Source organism: Eriocheir sinensis, chromosome 39, assembly GCF_024679095.1.
Source record: "Eriocheir sinensis breed Jianghai 21 chromosome 39, ASM2467909v1, whole genome shotgun sequence".
In the NCBI taxonomy this organism is placed as follows: Eukaryota; Metazoa; Arthropoda; class Malacostraca; order Decapoda; family Varunidae; genus Eriocheir; species Eriocheir sinensis.
This window is the reverse complement of record NC_066547.1, coordinates 11,728,339-11,747,716: the sequence shown is the minus strand read 5'-3', so window position 1 is coordinate 11,747,716 and position 19,378 is coordinate 11,728,339. Positions and strand designations below refer to the sequence as shown.

Here is a 19,378-nt window from a genome sequence, read left to right as displayed (position 1 = left end):
TGTCTGGAATAGGTAAGAACTACATATTTTGTACAGTTGAGATTATCTAGTGCTCCAGGGACTTTTAATCAGTGTCATCTTCATCACTGATAATTTATGCAAGTTTCTATCAATGATGTCATTTTATATCCAATAGTTTCCTTACATGTGCTTTAATCACCACTACATTTGCAGGTCTGAGTGAGAGTGAACTTGCCAAGTTAGAGATGGTGACGCTGCTCTGCATGGGAGACAAGACACACTCACAGCTGATGGAGTGCATGCCAGAGAAGTGTGGCAGTGCTGCGCAGAGTAGAGACTTTGAGTCAGTGCTGAGCAAGGTGTGAAAGATTTCCTTCTGCAATGCCTTGCTACTTTTTCAGTGAAAACTTTTATGTTCAGTTTTAGGCTTACTCATCACAAATGATCATTCCTCTCATTATGCTTCTCTAAACATTCAGTGAGCCAGTGAATTAGCTAGGAAGTGGTTCTCATTTCTTTCTTCCTCAGGTGTCATCATACCGTGCTCCAAACTTCGAGGCATCAGGCACAATGCAGCAAGGCATGTACATCCCCCGAGATGAGGTGTGGGAAGACCTCTACGACCCCATATACATCCTCCTACGAGCAGTGCAGAGGCGAGACTTTCAAGCCTCTCTGGACAGATTTAAGTTATTGTAAGTCATCACAGAAGGGTTTGCCATAACTTACATTTATCATGTTTGGTAGAGTCATGCTTGCCATTTCTGATTGGTTTAGTCCATTGGGAAATAGTTTGTAATAATGCACAAAAATACATCAATTCTTTCCTTATTACTGCATTAATCCTTGAAATAAAAGAGATTACCAAAGTTTTTATGACTGTTACTTCGAAATTTTCTAATTTTGTAACTTGTATTTCTAAAGTTTACCTTCTATTATTGTGTGATGTCTCCTGCTTTTACTGCAACTTTCTTTCTGCAACAGCTGTAAGCAGTCAGGCAACATCACCAGTTCGGGAGACTTGTGGCCACCCTTTCGCCTGCCCAGCCCAGTTTCTAGCCCATACACCGACCCCCAGAGGATAATCGCTTGTCGCAGCTTTCATGCTGTGATTTTTATGTTGCTGTACAAGGCCCTCAATGAAGTGTCTACTACAGACCACCTGCTTGCCCTCACTGTGTACCTGCTGGAGCTGACCACTGAGTATCAGGCACAGCACCGGTCACAAGGTACAGTTGAGCCTCGCAATTTGAAGGCGATGCAATTCCTCCTCCCCCCTAGAATAAGGCAAATCCACGAATAGACAACCTGTCCCCAAAATTGCTCTTACTTCCAAGAGACCGTTAACTGAATTCTCAGGCACAATTATGCCATAATACTCATCATCATCATCATCATCTCATCGACGCCTGCTCCTAGGAGCTCCCATCAGGGGATGGCCACGGCAGAAGAGCTTCCAACTTTCTCTATCCAGACACTCCCTCCTTGCCTGCTCAAAGTTTCTCAAAGACCTTTCCCCCCTCTCCCCAACGTACTTTTGCGCCCTATCCCTCCATTTCACTGGAGGTCGTCCTCTAGCATTCCCTCCCTCTATCTCACTCACATACACCCTTCTGGTCATCTTACTCTCCTCCATTCGCTCCATGTGGCCAAACCACTTTAAGGTCTGTCGCTTCACTTCTTCCACCACTCCACACTTCTTCCCTTCACCCCTGTGACACATTCCAAAATGCTTGTACACACTTTCATTACTCATTCCATCCATTCTACTCACACCACAAGCACTCCTCAAATGACTCATTCCCACTGCCTTCACTCTAGACCTCTGACTTTCATTCCAGGCCCACGTTTCACTTGCATATGTGAGGGTTGGTACTATTATTGTATTTCTCAAATCCCCCTTTACTTCCATGCTCACACTTCTGCCATTCATGATTTGTCCCAAAGACCCTACCACCCTTCTTCCTTGCAATGCCTTTTATCTCTCTCTCATACTACCATGCTTACACATAACTGATCCAAGATACTTAAACTCATTGACCTCCTCCATTTCTTCACCATTCAAAATTATTTTGCATTCTTTTTCACATTCAATTCCCACTCTATATGGGCATAAAAAATCTACAACCTCACTTCTACTTCACTCACAAACCATCACTTTACTTTTGTTGACATTTACTTTCAGCTTTCTCCTATTACAGACACTATCAAAAACACTGACCAAATTTTGTAGGTCACTTTCATTTTCTGCAATGAGCACCATGTCATCAGCAAACAGTATCGAACTCAGTACCCACTTTCTTCCCTCATCGAACAGTCTTACTCCAACTTCTCCAACTTTGCCCTTCATTTCTCTAATGACACCATCCATATAAATATTGAATAACCATGGTGACATGACACACCCTTGTCTTAAGCCCACTTTTATCTCAAAATGTTCACTTGTTTCTCCAGTAATTTTGACACATGCAGATGCATCCTTATAGAAAGACTCTATTGCACTAAGCAGTTTTCCTCCCATACCATAAATCTTTAAAACATCCCACAATGCAATCCAATCGATACTACCATCCTGAAGGCAAATATCTGATCCACACATCCCCTTCCCTTCCTGAAGCCTTCTTGCTCTTCACTGATTTTCTCTTCTGTAAGTCTTTGCACCCTCTCTATTATGATTTTTCCATATACCTTTCCGGGTATACTCAGGAGACTTATACCTCTATAGCTCCCACATTACCCTCTCCTGCCCTTCCCCTTGTAAACTGGGACAATGATGGCTTTCGTCCAGTCTGCTGGCACCACCTCCCCCTCCCATGCTACTTCACATATCTTGACCATCCATTTCACGACTTCATCTCCTCCACACTTCAACATTTCTGCTGTGATTCCATCAATTTCTGCTGCCTTTCCATTTTTTAATCTTTTTATTGCCTGATTTACTTCTTCATGTGTTATACTTCTTTCTTTATATACTCCTCCTCTACCTCTACTCAAAACTGCTGCTGTTGCAGCTGCTGGACGTCCACCCTCAAAATTCATTAAGTTTTTGAAATATTCTCTCCATCTCTCCTTCACAGCTTCCCCGTCTTTGAACATCTTTCCATTCTCATCCATAACTTCATTTATTTTACTTGAGGAGATATTTTCTGCATTTCTTTCGTTTTTTACTTCTTTCCAATATGATTTCCTGTTCCCTTTATATTTTTCACTTAGTCTTTTACCAAAGTCTTCATCAACTCTCTTCTTACTTTCTTTTATTGCTTGTTTTAATTTCATTTTGCATTCTCTGTATTTCTTTTTCCTTTCCCTTTTTACTTGTTCAGACACATTTCTTTCTTGAGTTTTCTTAAAAAGTTCCCTTTTCTCTTTTAGTATCCTCCTTATCTCTTCTGTCCACCATGAATTTCCTTTTCTTTTTCCATCTCTCACCACTTTCATCCCTAACACTTTTTTTGTTGTAGTTACCATTATTTCTTTAAATGTTCCAAAAACTTTTTCAATATTTGTATTATCTTTTACTTTCCCATTTTTCACTTAAGGCCTCTGCCATTTCACGGTGATACTTGTCTTTTATTTCTTTTTCCTGTAACTTTTCTATCTTCAGTATTTCCTTTTTTATTTCTCCTTTCTTTTGAAGCACCCACTTTTCTTTCATCTTTAACTTTGCCAGCACTGCAAGATGGTCTGATCCATCGAACATTCCTCTTACTACCTTTGCGTCACAAATTTCTTTTCTAAGCCTTTCATCTACTGCCACATAATCAATCAATCCTTTCTGCTCATTTTCCTCTCCCTTCCTCCATGTGTATCGGTGGATATTCTTGTGCTGAAAGAAGGTGTTCGCTAGGAACAGTCCCCTCTCAGCACAGACATCCACCAGGCACTCTCCATTTTCATTCTTCCCAGGTATCCCCCATTTTCCCACCACATCCATCACACATAATACTTACTGAATAAAAGTCTCAGTACAAGTACACCCCAAGATGTTGAAGGATGAATATTGCTTTGCTGTGAGGCTGGTATTGTCAACATGCCAGCCTGTCAGCCACCAATTTTCAGCATCTCTTTCACCAGTGTTTGTCATTTTCGAATCTGAAACCTACCTTTAAATCCTAGCAACCTATTTTTAAGCTTTTCTGGAGAAGGAGAAAGGAAATAGGTGTGTTGGGGTGAATGTATTCCCAACTAGTTTTGTTTAAGGCTTCTTCAGTTAGAATACACTCACGTCAGTACACTTGTTTACTTTCTCCTTGTTTCCTAAATTGTCCCAACTTTCTTAGTTAATCCATAGATGCACATGCAGAAACACCAGGCACTTCTGTAATTGACAAATTTCATCATCTGCAGGAGGTGAAATGATGGCAGCACAGTACTATGACAGCATGATAGAGACAGATGAAGATAAACCTGATGGACAGTTCTGCAAGTGGTTTGCAACTGACGACGTCTTTACTAATGTGAACTGTGTGGTGTCCAGAGTCCACCTCAACCCCACCCCTTCTGTCAGCTCCTGTTCGGATGGTGAGTCATGAGTGACACAATAAATTGGCCTTGATTGCTTGAGCATTTATCATCTTCATTTGCATGAATGTGTGTTGTAACAATAATAATAATAACAATAAACAGTTTATTCAGTCTTGGCAGTAATTAGCCTGAAAATTTACAACTTTTGCATAGTTCCATTAAGTTCACCACCTTGTATTCTGACCTTACCACCTGGGCCACAGGTGAGCTTGATGGCTCCGATCTGGAGATGGATGAGCTGGAGGGAGGGGAGCCCCGGCTGGCCCTGAGGGGAGCACCTCGTCCCCGCCCGCTGCCAGCTGGTTCTGAACTAGTCATTTATCGTCAAGGTGCCACAGCAGTAGTGCCATCAGGGGTTGAGCTGCCCACCACACCTGACACCCCAACACAAGACCACACCTCCCCCCTTGCCCTGCCCCCTACTTCCCCCACCTCCTCCTCTACCAACATGCTGGTGCCAGCTACCCAGAGTGGTACTCCAGGTTAGTCTTTGACCTCATACAAGCAGCATCTGGTGGCCACTGTGAAGCTGCTTTGTTGATCTTTAATATTTTTTGTATTTAAAAATCAATTTAAAAAGTAAATATGAAAGGCAAGACAACATAAGACTACAGAGAAGGTGGGAAGAGTATGAGGTGTTTACTACACCTGGAAAAAAATAACAAGAAATAATTTTATTACATTGATTCTGTTGGAGATGTTCAAATATAAGAAATCATATTTCTTCAGATAGTAGAAATATTATTAGATGTATTGATGAATGGATATATGAAAGGATGTGTGGACAGTGTTAGATAATGTTGGGACACTGTCTCTAACCATTACAGATGGGTCTGCAGCTCAGGCCTCATTGCCAGCACCTCTTCAGTACCCCAGTTTGTTGGCAGGCAATGAGGTTGGCCGGATAGGTAGTGAGAGTGGTGGTCGTGGCAGTAGTGGCAGAGGGGCCCCAGCTTGCAGTAGCCGAGGCCATCATGGACGCTGCTTCATGCTGCAGCACCACTTCCACCAACGGTCACGGCGGCCTGCCGGTCCCCCCAAGGCCCTTCCTCCACCTGCTGATGGCTCTCCACCCTCCCTCCAGGGCACTCCACCAGTGCCAGACATCTCGCATTTCTCTTCAGTGAGTAGATCTCTAGGAAACGGTGATCAAATACCCTCTGAATTTAGGTTCAATATGATGATATTTTTACAGTTCTAGAAAAAAAATAGTTTCTTTATACATATATGAAGTATTAAACTGGTGCCTTTTAGCTGATGTCTATAATGAGACTTGCTAATCTTCTCTTTCAGTACCCACAGATAGACTCAGGTGATGAGTATGTGTCTGTTGAGGAGTCAATCATCTCACTGCTCATCAAGCTGCACTCTAAGCTCTCGGGGAAACCCAACTCCTACCGTCCAAACTTCTCTGACACCACTGACTCCCGGATAGGTGATGGGCCATTCTTCATAGCCAAATTGCTTAACAAACTTGGTCGCTATGATGCCTCAGTCAGGAAAGGCATCCTGGACACCATCTCCTACCTCTACAGTCAGAAAGAGGAAGAGTCTTCCGCCTCTTCTGAGGAGGAGGCTCGAGCGAGGGAGGAAAAGAGAAAGAGAGCAAGAGAGCGACAAAAGAGAGTCATGGCAGAGTTTGCCAACCGCCAGCGCCAGTTCATGGAGCAGAACCGGACAGACGCAGCAGAGTTTGAGGCAGGAGGAGCCGATGCAATGGAGGTGGAGGAGGAACAGGTGGAGCGACACAAAGAGTATGACTGTGTAATCTGCAACCAGTCCATCCCTTCCACTCCCGAGCGGCCGGTGGGGCTGGTGGTGCTGCTGCAGGTGAGTGATTGTGGTGCAACAGAGAGGAAGGGAAGGAAAAAGCAGGAAGGAAGACATGCTTGGGACAAAGCATTGATGACAGGAGGCAGACAGGCTGGAAAAGGAAGCACAAACAGCGGGAGGGCAAAAGTGTTGGGGACTGTAATGAAATATAATAAAAAGTGGAATAGTTAAGAGAGGGAAGGGTGGGCATAAACAGAGTAGGACAAAGTGGGGAGACAGAAATGAAAGGTGAGGGATAAGTTGAGAAATAGACCAAAAGTATTTTCAAAGATTTTACTTAGTGTAATTAATCTGTCAGTAATTATCTGTAATCTTGATGATGATGATCATCATCATTTCATCGACACCTGCTCCTAGGAGCTCCCACCAGGGGATGGCCACGGGAGAAGAGCTTTCAACTTTCTCCATCCAGACACTCCCTTCTTGCCTGCTCAAAGTTTCTCAAAGATCTTTCCCCCCTCTCCCTAACATACTCTTGCACCCTATCCATTCATTTCACTGGAGGTCGTCCTATAGCATTCCCTCCCTCTATCTCACTCACATACACCCTTCTGGTCATCTTACTCTCCTCCATTCACTCCATGTGGCCAAACCACTTTAAAGTCTGTAGCTTCACTTCTTCCACCACTCCACACTTCTTCCCTTCACCCCCGTGACACATTCCAAAATGCTCGTACACACTTTCATTACTCATTCCATCCATTCTACTCACACCACAAGCACTCCTCAAATGATTATGATTTATAATGACTCAACCACTTTCACACAGGCCACCAGTGTGTTGGGTCACCGAACCTCATCCCAGAAGCCCCTGAGTGTCCCTACTAGTGACGCTGAGAAGGCAAGACTTAGGCAGCGGCGGTACACCCTTGCCCAGTACATGGAGGAGCGCGCCGACACTCTCAACAGACATTTTGACTATGTAAGTCTCACACTTCTCCGCTGCAGTACTTTATGATATTTTACCAGTGTTCTAAGGTTAATGGGGGGGGGAGAAAATCATATCCTATTTTTTTTCCTGATAGATTAGGAAAACTTTGGAGTAATTATTTAACCTGGTAGCAGCGGGGATCATGTTTCTTTCATGGTCCCTCCAAGCGAGAAAAAAGAAAAAAATCATCACTCACACAAATCATTTCATAATATAAATCAAAGCATTTGTGATCAGTATGTATCATTTATTTTGGGGGGTCTATATCATGGCACAAATTTGGCCCATCGCTGCTACACGGTAAAGCCACAAATTTGGCCCGTCGCTGCTACCGGGTTAAGGTGCCCTCAGAAATTCTGTGAATATTTACCGTAATTATCAGGGGATAAGATGACTAATAAAAATTTCACTCAAAATGTGAGCTTATAGGTTTACTTTATAAGACGACCCTCAAATCTTGAGTTAGAGGAAACTGCTGCTTCAGTAACCATATGTCCCTTATCACTCTTCACTCTGGCCAGTGATCTGATATTGGTAACACCTTGCCAATGTTATTTACCTGACCAAAGTTTCATACCTTACTAATCTCCACACTAGACGATGAGCCTAACAACAACTGCTCGCTAATTTACCCGTACAGCCTGCGCTATTTTGAGCTTTTTTTCACCTCAATCCCAAACCACTATCAATTTTTTTTTTTATTGCATAAATCAATTGGAAATGATCTAAAACTTAGGGGAAAAGGTATAATAACACTCATATCGGCTTATTTTTGCCTCTGTGCGGGATGGTTATGGAGTGCGCTACGGTGCCTCCCGCCCTGCCGCCAACCTCCCTCATCTTGCGCGCCACTCTGACGCTATATAGTTCTTGCTTTAGTGATGTTTGTAAGCAGTATGATTGTCTCTTTGACTATGTACATGCACAACTGTGTAAAATTAATGTAGCTAAATATATATTATTTGTGTGTGTAAATTTATACCATACATTCACTTTTATTGTTGTGTCTGTCGATCCTACTGTCACTTGATATAGCCTAGTTAGCATCCTTTTTCGCTCATTTAGAACTGCACTTGGGTGTGGTACACCTCAAAACAAGGGGCTACACAGAAGGGCAGGTCGCATTTTGGCTATTTCCTCCTCCATTGACTCATCGTCAGTGGACACCATACCCTCTTCTGTAGCGCAGCGTGACGACGGTAATTCCACAAAGCCACTGGTATCACCATGTGTGGCTGCCCTCATCACCATGGGTATGATGGGGGTTTCAACCTCAGCCAGTTCATCCTGAGTTGGCTCATACTCATCCCCAGATGACTCAGACTCACTGAACTCAAAAGCATATTCAGAGCCTCTTGGGCAGAAAAAGTGGAGCGGCAGCTGTCAGTCATGACATAAACATTCCTGACTACTGACAAGGTTCTGTCACTGCAGCGCCTGAGAAGAGTGGATGAGTTGCTATTTCTCATTTTTGCCCAAAATTGTTCATTTTACTTCCTAATTGTGCAGCTACACATGTACCCATCAGATAGAACTTTACAGCAATAGACTCACCAATCCCTTCTCTTGAATATGCAAAAGACCCGAAGTTCATAAAGTGAATGGTTTGGCCGTGGCGAAGTGAGGAATTTAGTATCTGATATAGACAGCAGCGGGCCCTCGATGTACAAATGCGGTGTCGGCTATAGCCGTCAGCGGGGCTGTACGGGTTAAGTGGCAATAGGAGGAGCGCACAGTTTAAGGTAAAAGTCATTGCAAAAGAAAGGGAAAAAAAGGCTTAGAGTGACTGTGTAATTACCTCACATGTGCTGCCTTTAAGACCTTCAACCAGTTGATGAAGTGTAAAGACAACAATAATATCAATCACTTGTAAATTTTTGTAGTCAAGTAAGCATAAGAATGTTTTCAAGAGTTGGTAGGGTTTATTAAAGTCTGGACAGCAGTGATGCACATTTCACTAACTAATGTTTTGCATCTATTCCTTGCATCATGTTTTCAACCTGAACCTGATGAAACCATTTTGACTCCATGCCCGAAACACAGGAAATTGGGTAAATTAGAGATCAAATTTCAAACTGTAGCAAGTATACAAAGAAAAAAATCCCATTCCTAAATTTGATCATCCCTTTTCACTAATCACTTTTCAGAACTCCTGGTTGGTGTCCATGAACATTGGGTGGGAAGGAGGAGTGCATGTCCAGACCTGTGGCCACCACCTCCACCTGGACTGCCACCAATCCTACCTCCTCTCCCTCCGCTCCCAAGACCGCCCCAACAACCCCCTCAATGTGGAGAAGTAGGTTTGAGAGAGAGAGAGAGAGAGAGAGCAGAGAGGAGGGAAAGAGAGAGAGAATAGAATTATAGCTTGTCATCTTATATGGTAGTTACAGATATTTCCTCAAACCAATATCTCATGATTTTCAGGGGTGAATATGGGTGCCCTCTTTGCCGACAACTTGGGAACTCTGTGCTGCCCATCTCCCCGGAAATTGGTGATCTGTCAGCCCTAGTGAAGCATCCCGCCACCTGTGATACTAGTTTAGTAGAAGAAATTGACCGGCTGTTGCACGACTTAACAGTTCCGGTGAGCCTTTAAAAGCATTTTCCGATATATTTTTGATCAATTTTTCTGCTATGTTGTTTGAATGTCCTGTTTTTCTTCAACATTACGATAAAATGTACATAACCTTTAGCCAGGTGTATTTTTTAATTTTTTTTATTTATTTATTTATTTATTTATTTTAATATTTCTAGTTCTAAAAAGAAGTCATAGATTTGCTTACAGTTTAGGAGTCCTTTCAACAGTGTTTTCCCTTGCCAATGTGACATTCCTAGTCATTCTTTGCTTCTATGATAATAGGCATGTCCTTTTATTAAGCTTTACTAGAGTTTTCATTTGTGTCTTTCTCTGGCACAGACATTCAGTAGTTCCCTGACTAATGCGATGGCCCGCATGATGGAGGACATGACTGTGGCCACCTACCCTAAGTACCGTAGTGTTTCCTCCAACCCGTCCACGCCTTCACTCGTCATGTTTGTGTCGTCCATCCTGCGCACCAACCTGGAGGTGGAGCTGGTCCAGCGTGGTGGCACTCTTGTCTGTCACACCCACGACCCCAAGATGGATGTCAAGCGCTCCTGTTTAAGTATGTGTTGCTGCTGCTGCTGCTGTGTGTGTGTGTGTGTGTGTGTGTTTACCTAGTTATAGTATATAGGTTTTGAAATAAGCATGTGTTGTCCTGTCTCCCTACCTCCTGATTTTGTGTATGTGCTTACCTAGTTCTGATATATACAGAAAATAAGCAATGCTTATCCTCAGTTAGTTTATTGAACAACTGTTTGTCCTGGCTGTTCCGGTGATCAGTGTGTATGTGCATATAAACTAGGTAAAATCTTTCATCCACTATTCAGTTTGTTAGAAAAGTCAGACCTTCTTATATATTTATCACTTCCTTTACTGTTTATGACTGTATACTATTAAAGTCAGCTTCCCCCCTGGCAATATAATCATTTGTTTTTCCCCTCCCAGTCACACATAAGTAGTCTTAAATGTGGATTACTGGAATGTAGTTGATATTGTAGTTATTGTCTATTATTGGTGGTTGTAATTATATTATACATCCATAGCACTTTACCATCACATGTTTAAATTAGTTTCCACACTGATACTGACACACACATTTCCTCCCTCAGTGCCACTGCTCCACGTTCTTGGCTTCCATTCCAAGATCCTGAGTGGTGGTGGAGACTCCCCTATAGCAGGTGTTGGGGGAAGCCTGCATTGGATACGGCAAACCTGGGCTTCCATAAGCCAGCAGCCAGTAGCCGGCAGTGAGGGTGCTGTCACACCAAGGGAGCGGGAGGTGCCACTACTGCTGAGGGATCCAGTCACTCTTCTCCTGCAGCTCCTCCTCCTCCTGCCCTCACGGATTGACCAAGGTAGGCTCATAACAACATGACCTCTGGGCATGTGTGGATCTGTCTTTTCAAGAGTTTGCATGGAACACCAACACTGGATCACTTGGACTTTTTTTTTTTCTTGGAGAAAATTTCTCAAATAGTTGTTATTTTCACATTTTCTTTGAATTACACATTTTCTTTTAATTAATAAGCTATCATAAACAGTGGCCCAACACAGGTACAAACTTATTGGAGGGACTGGTTTTCTGTCTCAGGCGAGGGCAGTGGTCCTAAAGGGTAGCCAGTTTTTTTTTTTTTTTTTTTTTTTTTGCCATAGAGACATTATAGAGTTAAATCACAGTATGGGCTTATGTTTGTGTATATTAATACATGGTGTCTGATTTACACAATGGAGTAATTTCTAGCTTAATAAACACTCATAAAAGCTCTGTCCTCAGTTAAATTGAATGTAGGCTAATAATACAAGTTTTTTCTCCATGAAATCAAGGTAAATAGATCATTATGTGAGCCCACCAAGTCAGAAGTGACACCACATGGCCATGAGATAATTAGTTTGAAAAATTAATGCCTCTATACCACTGTATGCTGTAAATGATAATTAAATCGTTAGTCCCATGATATAAGAGGTTAAGGTCAGAAACTGACCTTCCCCAACAACTATTTCTCCAAAGAACATTTGGCAAAATAGTCATATATCCTTTTGCCTCTCCATCCCCACTGTGATTCTTACTACATAAGATAAATTTCACTCACTTTTGCAGCCTACCTGAAGTGTGTGGTTGGCAATGTTTACCGTGTGGCTGTAGTGGGTGCAGCTGCCTCGGCACTTCGTTCCCTCAATGAAAGTCAGCGAGAGCAAGCCACTGCCAATGGGCCCCTGGCACCACTGCTGGCCCTGGCACACAACACCCTACGCAACAGCCCCTTCTTCTGTGATGACCAAGTGCCACTGACAGACCACCAACACAACACCTGGACAGTAAATGATGTCACCTGCCAGGTACGCCTCACTTGCTAACATGAGACAAGCCCACCAGACATGAAAACATTCATAACTGCTTCTATTCTCCTTATCATGGAGAGTTTCCAACTATTGCATTTATAAACCACTCATCAGCTTCCATATTTCAGGTCAGAGAGAATTGCCTCACTTTTTTGAGGATAGCAGCCTTGCTCAAGGCACACCTAATGGAGGAGAGTTCACCAGTCATTGCAGACCCCATAGCTGAGTGTGGTGCCTTGGAGCAGTATCTAGGGGTGTGGGACACCTGCTCAGTTGTCAACTCTGCCATAATGGGTAAGATATGACAAAGTATCTCATTATTAATTGCCAAAGAAATAGTTAGGAAGAGACTCTGAAGGTTTCAAAGGACATGGAGACAGTGCAGCTGGGCATTACTGAGCACATTATGTGTTAGTATGTGTGCATGTGGACAAGGTAGCAGCAGTGACTCTAATTCCCTGCTTTATCATTCCCACATTTTCTTATCCATGTGTGGCCCTTGTTTAATCCTTTCCATGTTTATGTATGCCAACAAGTGCATAGTTATTTCTGTCTGGTACCAAACAATTTCATTGAAATAACACCACTCACAAAATCAATTTAGCTTGAGTTTCTTTGGGAAGCATCTCACTTTGACCCTTAAACAACAGCCAACAGTTATTTAATCAAACCTGAAACGGTCCACTTGGCCGGCCATTGTTTATTTAACAGGTTCTTGTGCGCCACTATTTTGAATGTTTGCCTCAAATGTCATGGGTTGTCCTACAGCATGGCAGCATATCCAACCCTTGTGGGTGTGAGATACAAGTCCCCTCATTTTTGTAGATTTTCTCCAAATGCACAAAGGCGACCCCAGAGGAATTTTCTCTCAGCACCACTCTAAACATTCGTGGTCTTCCCATGGGTGATTCAGCCACTCCTCATGAAAGGATGAGCCATATATGCATAGAGCAGCATAAAATATCATAAATAGCTTTATTCAACAGCTATAAGTCATATAAATTGTACTGTGTTACACAAACTTCTTACAAATATGTAGTCATTGAAATCTCACTTACCTGTTTGATCTTCACCATGAAGTTCTGCCATTTCCTTTTTCAACTTCAGGTGCTTAAGTATATCATACCATGCAAATCATTAACTAATGAATGGTTCTTTCTATGAAAATTATGTGATAAAAATATGAAATGGGTATATACGTTGGAACATAAATGCAAGTAGTTATTAACCCCTTCAATCCAGCAACGCCGACGTCGGCGTCCGAAGGGCGTCCGACGTCATCACCATTAGTCCTCTTCTAAACCTCTTAATCTTCTTCCATTTCTTCTTAATTCTCTTCTAAACCTCTTTAAGAGGAAGTGGAAGAGGATTAAGAGGAATTTAGAGGAGGATTGAAAGGTTTAGAAGAGGATTAATCCTCTTCCATTTCCTCTTGACCCTTTCCATACTGTGACGCCGACGTCTGCGTCACGTATGGAAAGGGTTAATCTGTTGAACCTAAACAAACAGGCACTGTCAGTGGTAGCTGGTACAGGGTGATCATTCAGACCCACAAATGATCATTAAATAGTCATACAGAAAAACTTGAAAATGTAGTCTCTGATTGACTCATTTGAACCAAAGTTGTTCTGAGTATGGCCGGGTCAAACCATCTCAGCATTTTCCTTTATGTAGTTTGGTTTCATGTTAGATAACATAAGAGAAGGATTATGCTGCGAGTTACTGCAGATCATAGCTAAAATGGTGTTTGTTTGACTAGAGGGTTTTATTACTAAAATCAATGAGAAAATTGGTCAAAGTCTTCAACTATTAGCTATGAAACAAAGCATTTGTGCTTTGTTTCCTTATATCTAAGGATAAACAAAATACTAGGTGGCCAACCTGTATCCTGTAGCCAGGGTAGGCTATTCAACCATGTTATACTTGATAATTTTTGGAAAATTATTGGAAGATGAAATATGAAATACTGGTTAAGACAAAGGTTCAGGGTTAAAAAATTGTTAAAAGGACTGTCTCGATCAGGGAACATGTGTGGCACTCATCATGCTCGAGAGGTGTCCAGCCCAGTAGAGACCTGGCTTGGGGACTTGGCTGGAGGTGCTCGGGTTTGGTGCAGTGAAGTGGCTGGCTTCGCATCTCAGGCACAAGTGGCAGCATCCACACTCCTCACCACTGTCACCTTTGCCCAGCCTCGCCTCCTCCGTCTACCACATTCTTATGACGCTATCTTTCAGGTGAGTTGAAAATTGTGGCTCTATGGCATTTACACTGGTTTATTCTTCATTTTTTCATGGTGATGGTTTTAGACAATAGACATTAGATTTATTAGAGCTTTATTTGAAGATTGTTGTTGACTAGGCTCCTATAACCCAAGTACTGCCTATCTTAAAAATCTTTTGAACTAATCTAAGAAATGTTGCATTTTCAGTACTACCACAGGAGACAGTGCTCTCAGTGCAACAGTGTACCCAAGGACCCCAGCGTATGCCTTCTGTGTGGCACCATTGTATGTCTGAGGGAGTCGTGCTGCAAGCAACAGGATGTGTGTGAATGTGTACAACATGCTATTGACTGTGGTGCTGGCACTGCAATATTCTTGGTGGTGAATGCCTCCACTGTCATAGTGATTCGGGGGCCCAGGGTCTGCCTCTGGGGATGCATTCATCTCGATTCTTTTGGGGAAGAGGACAGAGAGCTTAAGTAAGTAGCTGTAGGGGCATTTCTATCTCCACAAAAGTTTACAAACCCAATGTTCTTAAAGGCCTCATAACATTATATTTCAGATGAGTTTGGTTAGTTACTCAATCTTAATGTACTAAAATACTCCTATGATAATGGCTTTTCATGAAAAAGATAGTAATGAGCTTAGAGTAATTTGCTATTTTCATTCACAGACGAGGAAAGCCGCTGTACCTGAGCGAGGACCGCTACCGCTTGCTGGAGCAGCAGTGGCTCTCACACTCCTTCAATCACACCAACCGAAGATGGATCTGGCACAGAGATATCCTTTGAGGACTCGAATCATTGTAAATGCAAAGAATAGCCCTGTGTTCTTGAGGTTACATTGAAGTAAAAGTCTACATTTTCCTACGAGAATGAAGTGTACATTACTTTTATATCAGTGGAATCAGTTTGAGTCATAAAGCAACAAACTGATACTCTGGAAAACTTGGCCTCTACTCTGTTTTGTCCACAGCACATCACAGATCATAACTTATGCATTTTCCATGTTAAGAGAAAAGGTTTAATGCCATGTAAGCTTGTAAGCAAAGTCCAGTATTTATTTATTTCTGTCTTTAGGCCCAGTGACCAGGTTGAAATGAACTTGGCAGCTTCACACATCAGTAGTGACTTCACATGTTACCAATAGTGCTTCAGAGGGTTGGCAGGTATAATTCTGGGCCTGGAGATCAGGAACAGTTTTAATCAGTCCATCTAAACAGAACTTGGTTGCCAGTGTTTCTTGGAGTAAACTATTCTTTGCATTTACAATGATTGTATTTGTTCATAATTAGAATGTCTATAGTGATTATATGATGTGCTTTCTTAAGATTCTGTTTGATAGTTGACAGGTTATGTGCTGTCTTGAGTTATGCAAACCTGCATCCTTGCTTGTAACCAGCCATTGTGATATTCCTGTCAACTGTTGTGTGTCAAGTCTAGAGGGCACTCTATTGTTGCCCTCAACGTCTGCAGCATTGGTGGTTTGGCCGCCCCTCGTAGCAACTTGCAACGAACTTTCATTCTTGTTTGAATGTTCTTTGTGAAAAAAGTTTAACACCATTTATTCAAGTGATTTCTTTAGAGCTTTATAATATTCAAGTTAATCAAGCAACATTGTTAATGCAGGTATGCCTTTTGGGCATTTATTGAAATAGCCATTTTGGGGCATTTTAAGTAAAGCTACCATTTAGACAATAGTTTACTAAAGAGTGATGCTAACACCCTGTTTGAATTCAAAGGTTTGGTTACAGAAGTCGGTGCTTTTGTTATGCAAGTTTTCATTGGAAACCTTTCCAAAGTTTCAGCCCACAGTGAGTGAACGAGGCGGTGGCAGTGCTGTGTTGGGGTCTGGGTCACCTAAGTGTTGAATGTGACCCACCTCAACATGGCCAAAGAGATTCACTGTTGTAAGTCTATTACTTCTCATGAGAGCTCAAGTAACATTTAAGTATATTCTGTAGAAAGCTGATCTTTCCTATACATTGTTAAGAGGAAACCATTACATGGTTTTCAGTGTATATTTTAGCCAACTTACTTATAATACACTGTTAATATAGTCACAGTATTATGACAAGAACATTAATGGCATAAAATTTTATAGTCAAAAGGCTGCTGATTAAAAAAGAATTCACTTGCATGACTTCTTGAGTACTATTTAATTTATTTGTTGTTGGCTCATCAGATGTGCTGAATCTAAGAGTTGTCCTGCATACTAGTGGTCATCCCCACACTTTTAGTAAAATCTGTGCTTATATATTTATAAATAGCAAATATATGCCTACATGTACATTTTAAAATGGAATGGACTGTTAACTTTGTATATTGATTTTATGTATATTTTTCCTACGGTCTAGTACTGTACTATATTGTGACTAAGGAAAGTATTCAACATGATATTTATTTTTCAACTGTCAGTTTTAAATGGTTTGAATTGACTGAAGTCCCTGCCTTCTATTTTTCACACACAATGGAGCCAATATTTACATCAATATCACAAGTCTTTGAGAGAAATGTCTGTGTGGTGCATTGACATGGCAGATGCTGTAATGTTGTTCACCCTTCAAGCAGCTTCATTAACAAGCTAAAGAAAAAAATAATGTAAAAACTGTGGAAGACTTTTTTCTCTTCAGTAACTGGTTGTGAGGATTTATCTTTAAGTATTCAAAGATCTGAAGTAAGTCTTCATTTTGAATTTATGTAAGTTTAGCACATTATTAGTCTTCATAATTGTGCCAGCTGTGGACTCTCAGAAGCTTTTTTTTTTCAGACTCATTTACTGCCCTTCAAATACACACATACAGTGATCCATCTCCTGAGCTCCAAGCTCATTCAGGGAGGGTACTGGCTGGCTATCTCAAGTCTAGCATGTGATCACACACACACACACACTCTGGATCTGGATTAATGATGCACAGGGCACCCGTACAGGTGCATAACACACACACACACACAAAAGATAGTATCAGGCCAACAACACTGTATCCACACAACTCATGTGCTAAACTTTCATTCAGGTAATATTTCATAAGGTCAATGTGAATCCCTCCATGGGCATAAGTTATACAGGTATCTTTTGCATTTTTTTTTCTTTTTATTATTATTATTATCGGACAAATATTATGCTTATCAGTTGTAATGTTAAAAAGGTGACCGAGTGATCATTACTCTTTTTGTGTTAAAACGTGAATTTTCCTCCATTTTCATTATCTACTGTTACACAAGTATTTGTTTGTTTGTTTCATTAAGAAATTCACAGTGCTTAGGCATAATGCACTCAGTGTACACCAAAACAGTGGTCTCTGCTAAAATCTGAAGAGAAACAGCATATGAGCAGTTTTGTATTGTTAATATTACTGTGGTGATATGAACTTGAGAGACATCTCTCTTATGATACAAAAGATTGATGTTAGGGATTAGGATCCCTTCAAGTATTATTTGCCTTGAACAGAATGGTTAAATGACTTATTCCACTCTCCTTGCCCTTGCAAGAAGTGAGGCGACTGGTGATGGTGATCAGTTTTATTACTGAATTAATAAGTTAATTCCAGGCATTAATAAATCTAAAGGAGGGAAGATGGCACATAGTTTATAGGGAAAAATTATCAAAACTAGTGTGTGTAAATTGAAAGGAATGTTTTTGGAAGTAAAATCTTTTAGATGGTAGCTCAGCGTGTGTAAAATTCAGTGGAAGTCTCAGTCGTTTGTTTCAAATTGAAACTAGTGTTGGGCATAGGTGTGTAATGTCCCATGGTTGTTCACCATCCACACAGATTGAGTGAGGAGGGAGGTGAAGACCAGGATGATAGAGAGAGGGATTAAGATATCAGGTAATGAAAACCATTAGAACATCTCAAATATAACTTATGCAGGGAACTTCTTTTAGTAGAACCATGTCTACATAAGCATATGAAGTTTCAAATAGATATGTGATCACAGAGGTATGAAAGTTGATATAAGGAAGAATAAAGTTAAAGTAGAAAGGGAAGGAAAAATTCTGTAAAATATACATATTCATAAGTGGTGAAGGAGTTCCTTGGATTTGTTTGTTACAAAGATGCTATATCTAGGTGAAAAATAGAGTAGCATAAGGAAGAGAAACTGCTAATGCTGAGAAGCCACCGACTAATTTCAAGCAGATAATCTAGATACAGCTAGAGGATCCATAATTCTTTGTAGCAAGAAAGATGAAGGGTGAGAGCAACAGAAATGAGCATGCTAAGGATTGTATGTGGGATGTAAAGGAAGAACTGGGTAAGAAATTATGAACAGAGGGAGAGGTGTGAAATCTAAAAAGTCTGGGCCACAGTTGTGTTCCTGAATGAGTTATTGTACTTAAAGATACATGAGCCATACCCCACTAAGCCAGCATACCATAGTAGACCATTTCTTTAGTTAGTGAAGCCATGATCACCGGCAGTGAGTGTCGGGAGCCACCCGACACTGCTACTGGCACCAAGGCGTCAATAGTTTGTGACACCCCAAGTACCAGTGTGATATCATGAGCTGTCTGTACTGATCTGCACATGCACTAGCTGTCCAGGTTTTAGTTACAAACACATTTCATTCACTGCATCAAGTCTTTTAATGGCTTATACTAAGTTAGCCTATTTTATCATATGATTTTCCTTCTCTCTCCTCAGAGTTCTCTTCTGATTTTGTCAGGTGCAATGGATTTGTGCCTATTTTTAGGTGACAAATAGGGCCTTTCACCTTGAACTCTGAGGAAACTGAAGGAAGATTATAATAAAATAGGTAAGCTTATAATAAGCTATTAAAGGACCTGATGCAGTGAATGAAATGTTTTAAAACATAACCTGGACAGCTTGCACATGCACCGATCAGCCCAGACAGCTTGATAGACTGAGAGCTCACAACACCACGCCGGCACCAAGGTACCTTGTTGGGGAGTCAGTAGTCATTACGTGCTGCTTATCACATGAAGTACTACCACTTTCAGCCTTTCAGTGTCATCCCACAGAATG

General features: G+C 41.4%; 2 protein-coding genes across 4 annotated transcripts in view; one reads left to right on the top strand and one right to left on the bottom strand.

Annotated features, from left to right (window-relative positions):
- The window catches only part of LOC127008997 (E3 ubiquitin-protein ligase Ubr3-like), a 144,613-nt gene extending 126,836 nt beyond the window's left edge, over window positions 1-17,777 (top strand). For both annotated transcript variants that reach the window (XM_050881569.1, XM_050881568.1), the window contains exons 16-32: window positions 175-320; window positions 490-656; window positions 946-1,190; window positions 4,309-4,482; window positions 4,689-4,967; window positions 5,313-5,608; window positions 5,779-6,315; window positions 7,088-7,240; window positions 9,397-9,545; window positions 9,674-9,833; window positions 10,167-10,395; window positions 10,943-11,188; window positions 11,932-12,170; window positions 12,302-12,467; window positions 14,196-14,407; window positions 14,602-14,873; window positions 15,068-17,777. In XM_050881569.1, coding sequence (XP_050737526.1) covers window positions 175-320; window positions 490-656; window positions 946-1,190; window positions 4,309-4,482; window positions 4,689-4,967; window positions 5,313-5,608; window positions 5,779-6,315; window positions 7,088-7,240; window positions 9,397-9,545; window positions 9,674-9,833; window positions 10,167-10,395; window positions 10,943-11,188; window positions 11,932-12,170; window positions 12,302-12,467; window positions 14,196-14,407; window positions 14,602-14,873; window positions 15,068-15,185 — 3,788 coding nt within the window. In that variant the 3' untranslated portion in view covers window positions 15,186-17,777. The remainder of the gene's footprint in view (window positions 1-174; window positions 321-489; window positions 657-945; window positions 1,191-4,308; window positions 4,483-4,688; window positions 4,968-5,312; window positions 5,609-5,778; window positions 6,316-7,087; window positions 7,241-9,396; window positions 9,546-9,673; window positions 9,834-10,166; window positions 10,396-10,942; window positions 11,189-11,931; window positions 12,171-12,301; window positions 12,468-14,195; window positions 14,408-14,601; window positions 14,874-15,067) is intronic.
- LOC127008998 (DNA-directed RNA polymerase III subunit RPC2-like) overlaps window positions 14,700-19,378 on the bottom strand; it is a 27,998-nt gene continuing 23,319 nt past the window's right edge. Inside the window, exons 8-9 of one of the 2 annotated variants that reach the window (XR_007761500.1) lie at window positions 15,087-15,163; window positions 14,777-14,845 (exon numbers count right to left, since the gene is read on the bottom strand). The gene's annotated coding sequence lies outside the window, so the exon portion shown is untranslated. Of the gene's footprint in view, window positions 14,846-15,086; window positions 15,164-19,378 lie in introns of both variants that reach the window. The other variant, XM_050881571.1, reaches the window with a different exon arrangement.